Here is a 19983-nt window from a genome sequence, read left to right on the forward strand (position 1 = left end):
AGGAGGACATAAAGAAGTAGTACTGGTTCACAGGGAGATTATTTACTTGATATAATTTCGTATAATTTAATGTTATAATTTAATTCGCGGAAAATAATATGATTTTAAGTTTTATACTGGATAATTATCAAAATTTTGACGTGGAATGACGTGGAGTGAAATATTTTGAGGAAAATTGATTTACGCACACGTCCCTCAAACGCATCGCATAATTTTAGAATTAACATTAATTTTCATTCATTTACGTCACAATCTACATCATAATAATTATCTAGTAGCATTTTCAGGTTTAATGCGTTTATATTTCAGCGTCATCTATTCTTAAAAGTAGAAACCTAACTAATCTAACCTAAAATTGGACAATTTGTCATTTTAACCTATTTTTAACATGAATTTACATGTAAAACGTCAAATTTTTAGGTCATTGTAGCGCCATCTTACTTTAAACGTGCTAACCTAATTAATATAACCTAAAATCAGAGTTTTCATCATTCTAACCTAATTTTATCACTAGTAATGCGTACACCAAGCTTAAATCGTCAAATTTGAAGAAATTTATGTCAAACTAGCTTTAACCCTTGGCTTCGCTCGCGAATATCTAAAATAATGAAGTTGCTTCCGTACGCGTCTGTAGTCACAGAAGAAGTAACAATGAAGTAGAATGGCAGGAAGTTTAAAATGGCTGAAAGTATCGTCTTTGGAAGTATAGTGTACAGTCTCCATAGTGTAGTCAATTGGATTTCATGTTGACGTAGCTGTCGGTAATACAGTGTGATAATACAGTGTGATGGTTCTATAGTACTTAGGATTGAGCTTCATTGCTGGAATGCTAGATGGCGTTAAAGTAGTCAAATAGCCAGATGCAGAGGTATTATTGGCTAAACTATTTCTTTATTTTATTTAAAAAATAATATTTTTTTATTAAATAAAAAGTAGCCTATAACCATTCGGGGACCACTAAGAATATGTGTACAAATTTTCATAATGATCGGTTAAGTAGTTTTGGCGTGAAAGTGTAACAAACATCAGGACTTTTGCATTTATAATATAAGTAGGGATTTAAGCCAAAATAATTATTTAATTGCATTTTTAGGTTACATGCATTTATACACTAGCTCCCTCTATGTTTATACGTACGAACATAACTAATCAAACCTAAAATTGAACAATTCATCACTTTAACCTAATTTCAACACTAGTAAAACACACCACAAGTACCACAAGTACTAATCCTTGCGTCACACATTATTCCACGTGTGAATTCCAAGTGCTTAATCCACTTCATTCCGCTTTATGAACTAAAATGATTGTAAATACACAAACGCGCACTCTAATGTCGCAAGTCGTTAACACGTATTAACGTACAATGTACTCGCAACATGTAGCAAGGATAATACGCGAAATGTGCAAACAGTTGAAAACTTTCATTTGAGTACGCATGCGCCGTGTTATTACAAGCGCAGCCAGTGCTCGTCATGTCATCATTTATACAAGATACAGTTTCAACTAGTTTCAACAAGTTTTCCATTCATGAACTATAACTAGAGTGTTCTAAAATTAAAAGTCTTGATTTACCTAAAGCTGCTAAGGTGAGTTCACTTGTGAATAGTCTATAATTATTTATACATTCTACGCGTGCGCGCTTAGTGGTTGAAAGTACCTACGCGTACGTTGGGAAGTATAAGAAGCGCACGAATGTGATTACTGATCACAGATTGCTGATATTTATGTAGTTATACACTTATAGACGAAAGTTGGTAGTGCGCAAAGTGTGCAAAGTTGTAATTTCAGAGAGGCTTGCATTGCATTATCGGTGCACGCGCTTGTAATTTATACTTTTGGTCCTTTTGCCTGCGCAGACCGACAGCGTATTAACCTAAGTCAACCTGCAAACTACTCACAACTAGGTGGAGTTTAAGCTCAACTGTTTTCAGTCCTAGATATCTAATGTAAATTTGTTTAGTTTATGTAAATTAAAGTGCAATTATTGCTTGCAGTAGTTCGATATTTATTTTCTCATATATAAGTAACATACTGGTAATCACATTCATGTGAATAAAGTTGCCTATACTTTTACTCCACGTAATTTTTGTTATTTTGAGGTTATTTTTATTTTAAAGTGAATTTTATGGTGAAAAACGTTAAATTAAACTATTTTAAATCGTGTCTGGTATTGAAATTGTAAATTTCTTTAGTTATTGTTAATTAAAATGCAATTATATATATAAGCAACATACTGGTGATCATATTCATGTGATAAAAGTTGCCTATACTTTAATTTTTGTTATTTTGACGTTTTTTCCATTTTAAAATAGATTTTATGATGAAAAACGTTAAATTAAAGTATTTTCAATCATATCTAAGATTGAAAATTGTAAATTTACTTAGTTTATGTGAATTAAAATGCAATTATTGCCTTAAATAGATATTTATTCTCAAAATGCAACCAACACACAACTTTAGTGTGATAAAAGTTGCCTATATTCTTCCCCAACGCAATTCTTATATTAACTGAATTGTGTGGTGAAAAGCGTCGCGACGTCTTGATGGATTAGTTTACTTTCGCAGTTTCCAGAAGAAAATGTTGCCGTTTTAAACTTCCGGTTAATTTAACACTTTGAAACAAAAAAAAATTGAAATTTCACCAAATTCCTAAAAATCAGATTAATCCACAGTTTTATAGGACAACGATTATGATTAAGTGAATGTCAAAACTCTTAATACTTAAGACTTAATACCCACTGATTCAGCAATTTGGTGAAAGTAATGTGTTACGATTTTTAACTTTAGCGTGTTTTAACGGTAACCGACGACCGAATTAATTTACGAGAACGAGTTTCAATTTTTCACATTCATGTCAAGCGTTAGACGCGCGGTTTATCTATTGATTTTTAATTTGATTTGCGTGTTTAGGCTGTATTTTGTTTGTTGGTATTAATTAAAGTTTAAGTATTGGGGTCATATTTATAAAGACATGTTTTCTGGAATATTTTGTTTGTCACACACCAAACACCTTACTAAATCAACACAAGGGGAGAAAAGTGGTAAAATTAATCAGTAAACATTGACCAGACATGCTTTTATTTTAGGGTAAGAACTTTTTTTTTCATTTTTCTGAGTATTTTTTGTATTAATTTAATAAAAAATATTTTTTTTCGGTCAAAAAATTAGAAAAAGTAAATATTTAATGTCTAGGCAATTAGAAAAATATTAAAAGATAAATAATATAAATATTATTATTAGATTGATGATTTATAGATGATTTTCTCAAAAAAAAAACATTTTTAGGAGAATTTTTCATTTCAATCAAAGAAAAAATAATAATTTTGTTAAAAAACAAGAAAAATAATTATTTAATGCCTAGGTAGGTTTAAAAAATAATACAAGTTTTGAAAAAAATAATTAATTTTTGTTTAAATGTAAGAAAAAAATTTTTTAGTTAAAAAAAAAAATATGTAAATTTATTGCCCAAAAATACAAAAATATATTAAAATTAACTTTGTTCCGATATGTTTATCAATTTTATAAGAAAATATTTCCTTTATATTTCCCTAATTTTTGGAAAAAACAAGGGTTGCAAGAGGGCGTGCGTAATGACAAAGTGGGGATGCGTCTGGAATAGCGTCGCTTATAAATGTAGCCGACGTATAACAGCGCCGCAGTTTCCCGACGCCGGGCGTCCCGAAAATACTCCTCGTGGTTTTCCGCACATTTTCCAACTTGAATAACGCGTGTGTGTGCCGTCGCGCGGTCGCAAACACAAAAAACCGACTGGGTGCAAGTTAAAGTTTGACTTTGATTTGGATATCGCCATCCACAACTTTAAACAACCTTAAAAAACTTCTCAACATGATTTTTTAAGGTAAAATATCATTAACACAAAAAACTTTGACGTAAAAAATAAATTTTACTTATTCTATATACAGAATAGGCGTTTATTTTCGTATAAATGCAAATTGCCAAAAACTTTTTTCTTTTTCTAATTTTAAGTAGGTTACAAAAAAGTCTGAAAATACCTGTTTGGACCACGCACAATTCACAATTCCTAAAAAACTTTTCCACTTAATACTTCCTTAAACAAATTTTAATCACTTCCGTACACTTAAAATTAAAATTGCATGAAATTTAAATTTAATGAATTGTGCAAACAGATTGTGCTTGTCTTTTAATTTGTCGCTTCGCGTGCATAGCGAAACAATTCGTAATTGTAACAATATGCCTTCCCGTACACGTCGGCATGAGATTAAAGCTTGCGTGTGTAATTATTTACATATTTATGCGTTTATTTTTTATTTGCGCCCAAACAGCGCTATTTATTTGCTGGAAGAGTTTTTTTTTCGCGCGCGCTCCTTTCGTTTGTTTATCGTTTATGATAATTTACGAGCTTGGAAAATTGAAACTCGCCGAGTTTACTTTTAATTGCGTTCGAAAAAATAAATCGAGTCGGTAGTTTTTTTAATTAGATGTGGTGTTAACACTTTTTTCTCGTCCGAAGCTCGTAAAATCCCGTGAAATATTGAAAACTTGTTGAGTTTGTCTGCGAGTAATAAATTTTGACGTAAATCAAAGTTTATAAACTTTTTTTCATCAATTCAAAGAGTTGTAGGCAACTTTTTTTACTTACACAAATAATATTAGTGTTTTTTTAGTGTTACGTTGGTTGTCTAGGGTGAAAAACATAAGAAATCAAGTTAAAAGTATTAATTCAACATTAACTCGACCCAGGCTGATAAAATTAACGCACAAAGCGGAAATTCGTTGCAATGTTGTAATAATTCATTTATTACAACACGAATTTGCATCTTTTTACGCATTTGCGCCGCGAGTCCTTAGAGACGGCGCACGAATGACGTCGGCAGTGAATAAATAATGTCTTTTTATACAATTACGAGCAACTCGACGGCCATTTCGCAGCGCCCGCGACAATATGAAAACATTACTTCATTTGAAAGTGTAATGAGATAACATTAACCGATTAATTACGCCCGAATGCGGCGACAAAGCACAAAAAGCGCGCCGAAATCGTGACGCACAACGTAAATAACATTAAAAATAAAACGAACATTACAAAACGATAAGCATCCATTCCATTAGTTTGTGTTATTTCAATTTCCAGCTATGATATGTGTCGAACACTCAATTTACTTCATTTTATGAGTAAAAATATAAAAATTAATACAAAAAACATAAAATAAATTCCCTGCTTAGTTTTACGAGGATTTTGATGATAAAAATTAAATTAAATTAAAAAATAATTCTCGAAGCGTTAAGAGCATTAGAGCACGATGGGTGCAATTGGTTCCTGCAGGACGATGCGTCCTATAAACACGGTTGACAGTGTGCTTTTAGCAGCAGTGTCGGAACGCGTAATAAAACGCTGTTTTACGAGCACAACGCGAAAACCGTTTTATTGCGGTGGAAACGTACACTTTTCTATATTAGGCAACCCGTTGTACAATATACATACGTGTATTGTCATTTGGGTTGCCTATATATGTGTTTATTGTGAAGATCGAGATTAGCTCAATAGAATTCGCATTCCTGAAGCTCGAACTCTAATTGAATAAGGCAATTTAATTAATTTCATGATTTCGCATTGGAAAAGGGTTTGTGGCTTTGAGCAGCCGTCCGCACTGCTTCGTTATGTCATTAAACGATTTAATATTGTTTAATTGTCTCACTGGCTGCGAATTATTAATCGCGATAGTGTTTATTTAACATAAATCGTATAATATAATTACTAAATTATCGATTTGTGTTGGATAAGTTGTTATTGTGTTTCGACATGTTCATTATCGAATTGTAGGCAGACTTTACGTAACTGGAAACTTTTCAGCGCGTTTCTCAAATTGCAATTCGCACAAATAGATTGTTATTCCAGTTATCTGCTGATGTATATTTAATATACGTTTAACGAAATTGTTCATCAGTTGTGAGCGGGATTTTAAATTGTTTCACATTTCTTGTTTTCATTTCGTGCGCCGAGTGCATTCGCGTGTTCTCAGCAAAAAGAAATTAAATCTCCGAGTACTGCGCTGTGTTTTTCTTTTTATAATGCAACTCAGTGAAAATGCACGCCGGACGTTTAATTCCCTTCGAGACAACTAAAACGAAATTATATTTCATTTAATAAATGTATTAAATTCGCGCAGATGTAATTTTCGCTATCGCACGAGTTAATTTTACGTTATGCTATTTATAATGCTTGTATATTGCAGTGTTGGTTGCCTATATTAATTGCGTTAATCTCTGTATGCATGCAAATGAAAAAGATGTTTTTTGAACGCGTGGAGAGAAAAAAAAAACACTCGATAATCCCGGCTGATGAACAGTGCGCATCCTATTACAATGTTTTTGTTTACGCATTCGACGTTTTGACGTCGACGATTTTTTTAGGCGACTGAACTCGGCGCGCCCGGCGAAAAACCTTGAAAATTCGTCTGAGTTAACTCGACTCCCCCGCCGAACTCGCACAAAGCAGAAAAGGGCCACGCGCTTTGTGGATGGCGTTTTGGCGTTGCTCAACTTTCCATTTGTTTGTTCGCCGAAAGATAAATCGACGCACTGCGAACAATTTAGTATTCAGAATGGAATGCTCAGTATGGTAATTTCACATCCGGGGACGTATTGTCTGCTAATATGCTAAATTCTAACCTCCAATCATCTTAGTAGTTTTAGTTACAATTGCTAATGCCTAGTGATAAGATCCCCATTGGTGTGGTGGTGAAATTGCGAGGCGTCTAATCGAAACCCGATGATTCGATTGCATTCACCGCAATCAGCAAATGCAATGGAAATCGAAATGTACGCCAAGTGAAGCACCGTTTAATTCTCCGATTAAATTGAGTATCACACGTACGCGTACTATTTGTTAACATGATTATTTACAAAACTTGTTACGGAAAACATGAATTTACGGCCTGCAGAGCAGAAACACGAGTTTAAAATTTATAGAATTTCTTACTTTTACTTTATGCAACCAAGTATACACGAACATAGAATATATAGAATATAAAAAGTTTATTATACGGAAATAAAACTTTTTAAGCAATTTTACGAGTACTACCGAATTCTTATGACATTCTTCTTATTACGTTATTTATCATCGCGACACAAAAAAGCAAATGCTAATAAAATTGCCGTGATGCGATCCATAAGTTGAAAGAATTTTTAATACGCTCAACTTTTATGATTCTTTATTCGCAAACTATGATAATTCTACGCGAGGAGGAAGTTTCAGGATGTATTAAGAATAACAACAAAAGCCTGGATTTCAACAGACACACTAGGGACGCACTATTGGGGCGCTACGACGTTATTTACGATTGTGCCGAATTCAATTCGGTCTATTGCGTCAATTTTTACAAACAAACAAGGCGCGCGCTCGGGGAAACATCGCCGGATGGCAAAATAAGGTAGTTTCAGCTATGATTTAATGTACTTCCCGGGCAATAATGCTCGTATCTGAATGAGAAATGGGCGAATAGTTTTTATTTCGTTTTGATGGCACAGATAGCGGCGATTTTGTTTATTATGACTTTTGTATTACAAAATAAACAAAAATATTAATACCACAAGTATAATATCTAAGTATTCTATTGTATTCAGTATGTTACAATAGTAAAAGCTTTTTTCCTTTGTTACATCACGTCAAGTGTCGAGATAATCTTTACAACAAAGAAAACGCAAAAAATCTGTTTTTTAGAGTTTTGTATCACTTAAATGTTTTAGATCCACTCTTATCTCTCTTTTTCTGACACAATAAGTACCTAGTTTTATCTCTTTAGTTGTTTGTCATCCAGACTTTGTTATAAAGTCAATTTTTATGTTATTTTTTTTCAGCAGTTACAAAGAACTTCATAGACTTGGAAAAAAATCAATATTTTTTGCCACAGTGTCAGAAGATTCTTTTATCCAAGTTTAAGGGTGTCCACATTGTTAAAGAACAACTTTCTAAAGGTTCTAAAAGAATAAGGAACACTATAGTGTCATGCATAATAGAATAATACAAAATGCCCGGCGCCTCCACTATATTCTGCCCCTTATTATAAGTAAACTTTTTTGATTTTTATGTTTCTGCAGTTTTTAATAAAGTTTTAATGCAAATACAAAGATGAAAGCTAATAAAACTTCATTGCGATATTGAAATGGTCGCCAAGGCGTTGATATCTATACATTCACCGGAATGGCGAAAGTGCGCAACATGAGCGTCAACAACGTTTACGCCGCCCTTAAATCTCAATAACGAACAATATTGAATGAACTCAGCCATCAGACGCGTAAAGCACGGAATGCGTTCGTTCGGCATGCAAAACTCTGCGTCATCCTGCCGTAAAAAGGACTTTGAGTGGCTATTCACAATGCACAAAGATGGACGAACATTCAATATTGAATATTCAATTGAATATTTTTCGTTGGAAATAAGATTTCGCTTTGATTTCAGCATTTCAAGCGTTCTTTTCACTGATGTAGATAAAATAGTTGTTACTTACGTTTTATTGAAATATGCAAAGCGTGAATTTGTTGGAGATTATAAAGGATTAATGTGTTGGTGTGTTTTTTGGGTTGCAGACGTTGCGGTGGTGGTGATTATCGCACGCGGGCGTTTTATTGATGTCGATAAAACATGGATGTCGAAGAAATGAACGCGACGGAGATGAACCGCATGTCGGAGAATATGAATCGCACGATAAGCAAATTCGGCGATTTGTTGGAGAGATATTTGCGTAATCGTGGTGTTGATCAGCCGGCCTATGGTATTCTTATTGCTTTGTATACGGTTATCATCGTTGTCGGTGCTATGGGTAATGCACTTGTTGTAAGTAAAAATAATATGTTTGTTACTCTTTCACGCCTAAACCGCTTAATGAATTTTGATGAAATTTGGGGTAAAATATAGTTTTGAATGTGGAAAATAACATAGACTACTTTTTGTTGCAAAAATAAATCTTAAAAAGGGCGAAATTGAGGTTAAAAGTTTGTATTCAACAAAAATTATAGTTTTAGTTGTATAATTCACACTGAGATGGCGCTGTTAATAATATCTTCTAAGAAATAAATTCCCCAGACATAGAAAAACTCTCATTGTCATTGTTTCTTTGATAAAATAAAAACAAACTCAATATACGACCACTTCTTCGATTACGAGTACAACACAACACCTATATCGAATTACTAATGAATATCGGATAAATATTAGCACTCCTTCCACAGCTTGTTCATTATTACACGAATGCAACATGAATTGCACTCGTCTTGCAATTTACGACGCCGCGCACGCTATAAATAAACGAGACGAACACGTTGAAGCTTTGTCTAGAACGTAATCTAAATCTAACTTAGCGTGACAAGACGTTCAACGTCGTAATGGAATAATCTCGGCTGGAATTTTTCAATTTTACAACAAATTTACTCACAGCGAACGCGAATTTTTACCGCAAAATTTTCATGAAGAAAAATTGTCTTCCTGGAAGCGCTCGAGAGGACAAACAAAGCATGCATGAATAAAATGAATAAAATATTTAAACAAACATTCGTGCCGCTCCACATACTCCGGGCAAACTGAGAAATTCAGGATTTATAGAGATTTATCACAACATTTATCATGTTGTTTGTGTCATGCTTCTTTTATTTTATTTAGTTCTTTCGAAAGCATGCAGAATATCTACTTAAATAAGATTTATCGTATTATGTGCCCGGCGCATTCACCATTTTCGTTTAATTTGATAAATGTCGCTAATGCGCGTTTAAATTCAATTCCAATTAAGATCTAAAGTAAATATTTACATCCTGATGTTTGTCGAAAGAATTCCTAGTGAAGCAGTTCCTGGATTTGGCGCAAAGCATATTCAATTCGTTGTACATCCTCAATAAACAAACTTTCGACTTGGACTTTTCCTTTTCCGGGCAGAGCTGGAAGCGGATCCGCCATTAATACCAAAGTATCTTGTTACATACGCTGACGATTGGAAGTTTTTCGGTCTTTGATCTGTGCTTCTATAGATTTCCATGCATTAGGGAGCTTTTGAGCTTAGAAACAGAAATAGGTTTAATTTTAGACCAATGTCTTTACTGTATTCTATTAAATTTAGTTTTATTCATTAAATTTTCATTTATTTTTGTGTTTTTTGTCATTTTTGAGTGTTTTAAGTAGGTTTGTTTTGATTACGATAGATGGCGTTACTTGTTAAATGTCAAAACCTGTTTTCAGACATAATTCGAATTCTATTTTACTTTTATTTATTAAAATTTGATTTATTTTTAAGTTTTTTGCCATTATTATGTTTTTTAAATAGGTTTAAGTAGGAATACAATAGATGGCGTTACTTGCTAACTGTCAAACGCGTTTTCAGGCAAAATTTGTGATTTAATTTAGTTTTATTCATTAAAATTTAATATATTTTCTTAAATTTTGCTGTTATTTTGTTTTTTAGCTACATTTGATTAAATTACAATAGATGACGTTACTTGCAAAATGTCAAATCGTGTTTCCAAGCATAATTCGACTTCTAACAAGAATTCCAAACTGTAATTTCGTATTTTATGAATTTATTTTGGTTGCTAGCCACCAAAAAGTTAACGCGCTGCATAAAATTACACGCAAGCGCAAATTCCATTTTAATTTGTGTAAACATGCGGAATATTCCGCGTTTTACTGTTACGAGTTAACGTTAAAGTTGGAACTTTTGTATGTGTATAATATTTTATGTATGAATGGCCATAGTCTGTGGCCCGGTGCTGCCGCATTCTAAAAAAATTGGCCCTCCAGGAAAATCCATTGGCCAGCCTTGTTCTAAACTGATTCGCGCACAAAACGTAATTTGATAAATATCAAAAATTTACTTTAGATGCTGCTCATATTAATCTTGTTATGATGAAACATCAAAAGATTAAATTTCCATGTCAGACCCTTTGATATCTTTATATGATAATTGTTTTATGAGATAATAATCGATGTTTTATTGATAATATAATAAAATAATATCTTTTTATTTCCCGTATGTCTATTTTATTGCGTCAGGATCAAAGTGTTAGTTTTATATTTATTGAAATAGGCATAAAATGAGGATATAGTTAAAAACAGCGCCATCTATAAAAGAAAAGTCAAAATAAATATGTATTGCGTATGTTATAAAGTAGAAAAGATGAAAAGGACCTTTTTGTATGATTCTGTGACGTTTGTCGTATTAAATCAAATTAGTCCGGCCATACGTGCTAGCCATTTTTCTATTCATGCGATGTCCTCGATGCCAAACCCACGTCTGGCTATGTTTATTGACTACGTTTATTTGACATGCTCAATTTTACAAATGAAAGAGCAACCACGCATAAAACTCATATTTTCACAATATAGGAACTTCAATAATTAGTAAAAGTCAAATATTTCAAACATAAATTGTTTTTTTTTTATTTTTGTAAAAGTGTGGTGAAATTTTGAGTTTTACCTGCTACCGAGGAAAGTTTTGTACATTTCTACTTCTATTTTTGCTATGCTTTGTGTTCCGTTTGTGTAGATTTTGTCAGTGGTGCGAAAACCAGCGATGCGCACACCGCGCAATATGTTTATTGTGAATCTGGCAATCTCCGACATGTTGCTGTGCACATTCACGATGCCGCTCACGCTCATGGAGATCCTCACCGTATACTTCCCGCTCGGCAATAGTGAGCTACTGTGTAAGCTAGTTGGCACTATGCAGGCAACCAGCACGTTCGTTTCTACTATTTCCATTGTTGCCATCGCATTGGATAGATATCAGGTAAGCGGAAACTGTAAATTATAAGCAGTAGCATTACAGTTTTCTACATATTTTTTACATCAACAACTGGTATGAGTACTAACAAGCCTGTTACTTGAGTAAACGTGATCATTGAAAATATTGCTTTTCAAGTTGTAGTTTCAGCGGTGGATATTTTATATAAGAAAATGCACATTATGCACGTGTCGAACGGGAACGTGCCCAGCTTTCATATTCATATTCAATTTAAATAAATGATTAAGTTTCAGTCAGTAGCGTAACTATTTGTAAGTATAAGTTACGCCCCTGGAGCGACATTTTTTGATTGCGATTATCTCGTAAACTAAAAGAGATAAACAGGAACGAATCGCAGGGGTTAATCTACGGACTAGTCTCAATAAGATAGGCTAGTTAAAATGAAAATCTATGAGATGAAATTTTAATTCTTAAGAAAAAATTGCCAAGGGGGGGTGCTTGATACTTTTTTTCAACGATTTTTGATAATTAATATCTCTTAAACTAAAAGCGATAGCAACCAACGAATTGCTGCTTCTTAAAGATTAGAAAATTCTCTATCAGATAAAAATATAAAATAATTATATTTCTAAGATTAAAAGGTCAAAAAACGCGACTAAAAGTGCTAAAAAGTGATATTTTGCAATTTTTGACTATTTTTTTCAATCGCGAATATTTCGTAAACTAAAAGAGATAAATAAGATCTGATCGCTGCGTATTAATCTAAGAACTATTCTCTATAAGATAGGCTAGTTAAAACGGAAATCTGAGAGACGAAATTTTCATTCTTAAGAAAAAATTGCCAAGGGTAATTAATATCTCATAAACAGAAAGCGATAGCAACCAACGAATTGCTGATTCTGAAAAATTGGAAAATTCTCTATATGACAAAAATATAAAATAAATATATTTCTAAGAGTAAAAGGTCAGAAAACGCGATTAAAAGTGCTATAAAGTGACATTTTGCTACTTTTGCCCATTTTTTTCAATTGCGAATATCTCGTCAATTAAAAGAGATATTGAGGCACAAATCGCAGGGCTTAATCTACGGACTAGTCTCTATAAGATAGGATAGTTAAAACGGAAATCTAAGATATGAAATTTTAATTGCTTAATAATTTATTGTGAGGATTTTTGATAATTAATATCTCTTAAATTAAAAGCGGTAGCAACCAACGAATTGTTGATTATGAAAGATTGGAAAATTCTCTATCAGATAAAAATATAAATTTATTAAGTATCATTGGTTAAAAGGGCGAAAAATTTGATTAAGGGTGCAAAATATTCTCTATAAGATAAAATATTAATCGCCAAATAAAAGGGTCGAAAATCATTCATAAGCAAGAATGCAAAGATTGGCTATTAATTAAACATTGATTGTATAAATGCCTGATAAAAACAGCACGAACTATTCTTATTCAAAAATACAATTACATGTGTATTAATTCTTCCAGTAATAGCGCAAATAAACATCATAATGCAAGTCAAAAAGAGATGCATATAACCGCATGATTTTATTTGTTTACATTTCAAGTGTAGCTGAATGTTCACTCACTGATACAAGTGCACCAGGTATGAACACACAAACACTTCACCTACGGGTAGTTTCTAAATAAATCCGAGATGGCACAACAATGCACTTTTAACTAAAAATATTCAATTGTTTACAACAACACAAAGTGGCGTGATCTCACGCGGCCACGAGGTTTTTATCTTTTATCTCAACGCACAGCTATTTTTTGTTACTGTTTACATCGAAGCAATCTCAGCTATTGCTTGTACGAGTATACAAACACAGTTTAAAAATATTGGTATACCTACTTATAAATAATTTAAAATTCATGAAATGTAATAAACGTTCTTTTTATTTCACAGTTTTTCTTATTTGTTTATTACAATATTATAAAATAATTAAATACCCTAAGGTAAAAGAGACAATTTTTAAATTTTTACGTTTTTTATTAATTGCAAATATCTCGTAAACTAAAGAAAAAGAAAGGAACTAATCGCAGAGTCATAATCTACGGACTTTTCTCTATCAAATAAGCTAGTTAAATTAGAAATCTAAGAGGTAACATTTTAATTCATAAGAAAAATAAGCAAGGATTGCTTGATAATTATTTTGGACCTTTTGATACTGAATATCTGCTAAACTAAAAGCACTAGAATCCAACATTAAAATTTAAATGGAAGGCAATTTTCCGTGCACAAAGATTGTAACAGAATAAAAAACAAAATGCGTCTTATATTTCAGGTTATAATTTACCCAACAAGAGAAAATCTGCAACTAGTAGGTGCAGCGATTATCCTCTGCGTAATCTGGACTCTTGCTGTTTTGCTTTCATTACCGCTTTTCATCTACAAGAAAATCACCTCCCACCACTTCAATTTCAACGACACCAACGTTGTGATGAATTACTGCTACGAAAATTGGCCGCCATATTTAGATCGCTACGTCTATTCAATATTCTCCTTCATTTTCCAATATTCCTTGCCGATCATCATCGTTTCGGTAAGTACCCATCACAAATCCACCAAAACCACTTTATATAACCTCAAATTTATATTTTTCTATTCCCAGGCTGCTTATATCAGAATCCTCTATAAACTCCGTCATCGTTTTGCTGCTGGTTTCGTCGCCCACGACGATTACAAAAACTCCCGCCAACAAGTCCGCAGTCGTCGTCTCCAACGCACCAACATGCTCCTAGTTTCCATCTCAGTGATTTTCTTCACCAGTTGGATGCCCTTGAACCTCTTCAACCTCATCGCAGACACCTTAGACATCGACTTCACCACCCAATCGATGAAAATCGTTTACGCAGTCTGCCACATGATGGGCATGTCTTCCGCCTGCTGGAACCCCGTCCTCTACGGCTGGCTCAACGACAACTTCTGGAAAGAATTCCAAGACATCATGTGCATCAAATCAAACAGCAGTAACACCCGCGCCAGGGACCTGGATGACAAACGTGGATCTTCAAACCGGAAGACGACTGGTAAGGAGCAGTACCGAAGACCGGATCTAGTGGCTGATTTTAATCCTGGTACCACAGGAAGCACCGAGATGTCGCTGCTGACTAAATGCTAGCTCAAGGCCCGGTCCACTGCAACCAGTCAGGTGAGTGGACTCGCAAATCTATAACTTTTCTGCACAAAAATCAAATTTCAACTACGTTGGGTGATAAAAACAAACAAAAAACAAAACACAGAGAAATACACTTGTGCTATTAAAAGTATTCAATATTTTAAAAGAAGTGAAAAAGAAAACGAACCATAATATAGTTATAGTGATATTTAAACAAATTCAGTGGTACCAATATTTGTAATTTTTGTATTTCAACAAAGAAAACGTGATAATTGATGTAAATAATTGACCAGCAACGGTTTTAATCCAAAATTATAAATATTATTTGTTTTATTGATCTGGAGACAAAAGAAAGTAGCGCCACCTAGCGGGGAATAGTGTAGAGTTTTTTAGTATTGATTTTTTGTTAAATTTACATTGTTTACAGTTTAAAATATTTCAAAAAGCAAAATTTGTACGAATTTATTAATAATTGTTTATTTTATTGATGAAAAAGTGGCGCCATCTAACGGCGAATAGTCTACAATTTTTGTCTATTAATTTTTCGTTATATTTGCTTTGTTTTAAGTCAAAAATATTACAACAAATAATTTTGACACAAATTTTCCAATATTATTTGTTTTATTGATGATTAAAGTGGCGCCACCTATCGGTGGATAGCCTATAATTTTTCTGTATTGATTTTTCGCTAATTGTGCTTTGTTTGAAGTTGGAAATTTTACAACAAACGAAATTGATACCAATCAACTCTCGGCGGCAGAAGGCACTTAGCGCCCCAAAGGCACTCAAGGACAGAGCCATTAAGCGCGGTGCGACTGCCGCAGCCACCGCAAATTAGTCTATTCCACGCGCTGATCAATTAAAACTTTCGCATTATTACGACCCCGCCATTGCGTTTTATTGACGCGCGCGCGACGCGCACGAGCAGCAGCAATCGGTTGAACAAATAATATATTTATTGGGAAAACTGGCGCGCGGCCATAATGCCGACGAGTCCACGGCAATTATGGCGCGTGTCGAGATTTCGCCTGGATTAAAGCCGTTGAGGTCGTGCGCCCCGTTATTTAATGCCATGTTGTCGACTCGCGGATTATCGAAATTCACAAGATGGCGGGCGGAATGTGAGTGTGGTACGATCACAACGATTAAATTTAATATGCGACTATGCGAATATTGTAATTTGTAATATGTAAATAGACAGCACATGTATACTTGTCGTTCGTCACACATGTGTAATGTTAATGTGAAATATTTGGCAGGCTGCGGAATGTGATGATGGGAGAATATTATTATTGGGTATTTGTATACACATCCTTTACATTTATTATAGATATATATATTACATATTAAAATTTGTAGCGATTATCAAATAAATGTTTGTATAATATTTAGTACATGAAAAATTTATTTATTTTGGGATAGAGGGCGCTGGAGAGTAGTGGGGTAACACCCAGCGCCCTCTGGTTGTCAGCAAATCAACGCAATATAACCTAAACTTTAAAAAATAAGTTTTTAGTGAATAACTTAAGAACGATTCAACGGATTTTTAAAATTTTTAGTTTTTTAGTTTTATCTACTCTTTGAGAAGCCGAATATTTAAAAAAATATTCAATATTATTAAAAATATAAAAGTTACAATAAAAAATATAATTTTCTTTAAAATCTGAAGAAAATTATTTGAAATTTGTACATTTGTGGTTTTTATTTTGTTCATCTAAGTTTATACACTCCTTTTATGTTGTATGTAGAGTGTAGAGTGTGTTGCATAGATTGCCATTTTTATTTTCCCACATGCTCAGAGCTATTCAAGTGGAAAACTCATTAGTTTAGCCGACATGAGACATGAAAATTACCACGGCGATAAAAAGCGTCGCACAAAGGATAATGGTGTGCATGGTGTGTCTTTCTCCTACTATGCCTCTTCCTTCGTCCACGCAGCAACCTTCAAGGGTCGGGGGTAAGTACCAGCCAATCTTATATTAAAAACATCAACGTTTCCACGTGCTGTCTTTTTTTGTGCTTGATTTTATTCTTTTTTCCGCTCGACATTATAGAGATGAATTTGTCGTTGGAGAAGTAATAAATATAATGTAAACGTTGTAAAAATTAAATTGCTTTTCTTTCGCCTGCGGTATTGTGCGCGAATATTTAAATAAAATATTCTCATTCGAAATAATTAAACTTTTTTTCTCTTGCGAGTGTTTAAGAATAAGTAGGTATAAAACGTATTTTAAGTGAAGCTTCGATTGTGCACTTCATTGGCTGGCTTCTTTCAATATCGTAAATGCTTGGAAATGAAGTGACTCGGATGAAATTGCCTCTTCATTCATTTCAACTTTATATTCTGCTTGCGTAGGTATAACTTTGTGTGCATAAAAAGTTGCATACATACTTTTATTAAACTTTTATTAAAAAATTAAATGTTTAATTAAATATTTACACAGACACACGAAATTTGATATTGCGGGTCAAAAAAGAGTCTATTATATTTGTAACTTTTATTTACTGTGTATGTTTGGTTGCATATGATGTTTTTTGAACGAAATTTAATTTCGCCGCGCCGCGTTTTAATAAAGTTTTAATAAATATGCAAAGGGCAATAAAATACATTCAACAGGTATGTTTTTCTAGTTTTACACCGCTGATATTGAAGAAATTAATCAAATAAATCAGATACGAACAGAAAGTGGGCGAAAACAGCAATAAGCCAGCGTAGGCAAAGGAAAATATCGTAAAATAAAAATATAGAGCCACGCGCGGTCGGAAAGAAAAATACAACTTGCCTGAGCATAGCGGAGCAGGAAAACGTCGACGAGGGAAATGGAATTGAATAAGGGGGCTTTGGGTAGGAAAAAATACACTTAAAAAAGCGCACTTTTCCAGCACTTTTCGATGTGTATTACGCGTTTTTGCGCTCGACGTCGACGTTTTTTTTTTCAATTTGAATACAGAATGTGGAATTTCAGGCAGGTAACATGCGTTTTACATGTTTTACTAAAAGGTAAATAAGTAAAAAGAACGATTTTTATAAATGGAGCGAAATATGAAAATAATTTTTATTAAAATCGTATTGTTTATGTTTAATTTAATTTTAAATAAAATAATATCCTATATATTTTTGATATTTTATTTCATATTTGTTGATGTGTGGATATGTTGTGGATATTAACGATTTCATTGGTTTGCAGGCATGCAGCCAATTTAATTTGCACGCATCTGTCATAACAACAACAATCAAAGTGAAAACAAACGGCATTGTCGTCGCACGCGTTGCATGCAGCCGTTTGGCGTATAAATTGCACTCTCGTGCTTGACGCAGATATATTCGAGTGCTACATGCTCTACTAAGCTATAGAGAGCAGATTGGAAAGGATATTTCCATCCTCATATCAATATAGAAATATGAATTCCACTCACGTTTCTGAAATTCCCGCGCAAACACTAAAATTTCCATTCATATTAATCATTAAAATTAATTTTAATTGTTTCACGGTTTTGACATTCAAAAAGTTGCACTTTAGTCACAGATTGGGCAAAACCGTGACTAAAGTACTTTATTCACGGGTTTTAGTCACGGGTGGGGCTAGCGCCTGTGCATTTACTTTTGGTGCAGAACAAGGTAATATGAAATGCGCATGCGCAGCTGCTGCTTGTGTGATTTCCAGAACGTGTGCGAACTCCCATGCATTTATAATCAGGCATTTCCTAGTAGTGTGCGAACAAAGTTTGAAATTTTAAAACAAAAAGTTTAAATTCAAAAATAAACATGGAAAAAAATAAAAAGAATAAAAAATAGCGTAAGCTTCACATCGCTAAACGTGACTAAATTGCCACTTAGCGCACTTGATGCTTAATATACCATTGTGTCTGAAATATAGTAATATTGTGTAATAATTTATTGTGAGCAATATAAAACTCATACTCAGCGAATATTTTAAGTTAAAGAAGCATGAAAGCAACATAAATATCAAATGCACGTCAAGATACCATCAAAGCAACGATGCACATAAATAAAATTGCAATATGTGCACGCACAAGAGTAGAAATTGAAACATCCATCGCTTTATTTCAACTTTCACGTATTTTTCCTTTCAATTGCCGTTTAATGCTTTTTGCTTAAATATTATTACATTGTTACACGATATTGAATTATCGGCGCTGGCAGCTTAACACTGGCGCAGTAATTGTGTGCCGTGGGCGGAGCGTTTATGCATTCAGGATTCAATCACTACAATCGCTCGGAAGTGATAAATGTTGTTGTTTTTAATTAAAAATTTCAATTACAACGTTGCATTTGCATATCGACGATCAAATGGTGTGGGATTTTATACAAAGAGTATAAAGGTATTGAGAGGTGTTGCTAAAACAAAGGATAAAAATAATTAATTATTGGAAATAGTTAATGTTACTGTATTAAATTGTTTAAATCAGTTGATTAAATGGACATGAATCGTACTGGGTTAATTATAATTACATCAAAAAGAAAAAAAAAACGGAGAAATTGTGTGCGTAAATATAGTAATACTACATCCCTACTAATATTATAAATGCAAAAGTCCTGATGTTTGTTACACTTTCACGCAAAAACTTCTTAACCGATCATCATGAAAATTTGTACACATATTCTTAGTGGTCCCCGAATGGTTATAGGCTACTTTTTATTTAATAAAAAAAAATATTTTTAAAATAAAATAAAGAAATTGTTTAGCCAATAATACCTCTGCATCTGGCTATTTGACTAATTTAACGCCATCTAGCATTCCAGCAATGAAGCTCAAACCTAAGTACTATAGTACCATCACACTGTATTATCACACTGTATTACCGACAGCTACGTCAACATCAAATCCAATTGACTACACTATGGAGACTGTACACTATACTTCCATAGACTATACTTTCAGCCATTTTAAACTTCCCGCGATTCTACTTCATTGTTACTTCTTCTGAAACTACAGACGCGTACGGAAGCAACTTCATTATTTTAGATATTTGCGAGCGAAGCCGCTAGTTATATATAAAATTCTACATAAAAACAAAGTTAGGTTAGTTACACCCCTTATAACTCAAGAACTACTAAATCGATTTTGATAATCTATGGTTTATTTGATTTGTCTTAGCCTAAAATAGAAGAATAACAATTAA

The 19983-nt window shown here is 33.4% G+C and overlaps 1 protein-coding gene across 2 annotated transcripts; it reads left to right on the top strand.

The window, feature by feature from the left end:
* Positions 1–3679: 3679 nt before the first annotated feature.
* NPFR (Neuropeptide F receptor) lies at positions 3680–16229 on the top strand. 2 transcript variants are annotated; one of them, XM_065299392.1, is made up of 6 exons: positions 3680–3862; positions 8572–8818; positions 11514–11756; positions 14005–14262; positions 14332–14749; positions 14807–16229. In XM_065299392.1, exons 2-6 carry the CDS (start codon positions 8627–8629, stop codon positions 14839–14841), a joined length of 1146 nt encoding a protein of 381 aa, XP_065155464.1. In that variant the 5' UTR covers positions 3680–3862; positions 8572–8626; the 3' UTR covers positions 14842–16229. The 2 variants fall into 2 exon arrangements, with proteins under 2 accessions (XP_065155464.1, XP_065155463.1); XM_065299391.1 differs by having other exon boundaries at positions 14332–16229.
* The last annotated feature ends 3754 nt before the right edge of the window (positions 16230–19983 follow it).

This window comes from Atheta coriaria, unplaced genomic scaffold, assembly GCF_025399875.1.
Source record: "Atheta coriaria isolate IRGN ID8LTWV9N9 unplaced genomic scaffold, Caltech_Dcor_3.1 hic_scaffold_3_pilon, whole genome shotgun sequence".
Taxonomy (NCBI): Eukaryota; Metazoa; Arthropoda; class Insecta; order Coleoptera; family Staphylinidae; genus Dalotia; species Dalotia coriaria.

Excerpts from the sequence above, each read along its gene's own strand:
- NPFR (XM_065299391.1), top strand. The coding sequence starts at position 8,627 with ATGGATGTCGAAGAAATGAACGCGACGGAGATGAACCGCATGTCGGAG. Across the intron at positions 11,757-14,004 it reads TCGCATTGGATAGATATCAG|GTTATAATTTACCCAACAAG; the intron begins GTAAGCGGAAAC and ends CTTATATTTCAG. Across the intron at positions 14,263-14,331 it reads TGCCGATCATCATCGTTTCG|GCTGCTTATATCAGAATCCT; the intron begins GTAAGTACCCAT and ends TTCTATTCCCAG.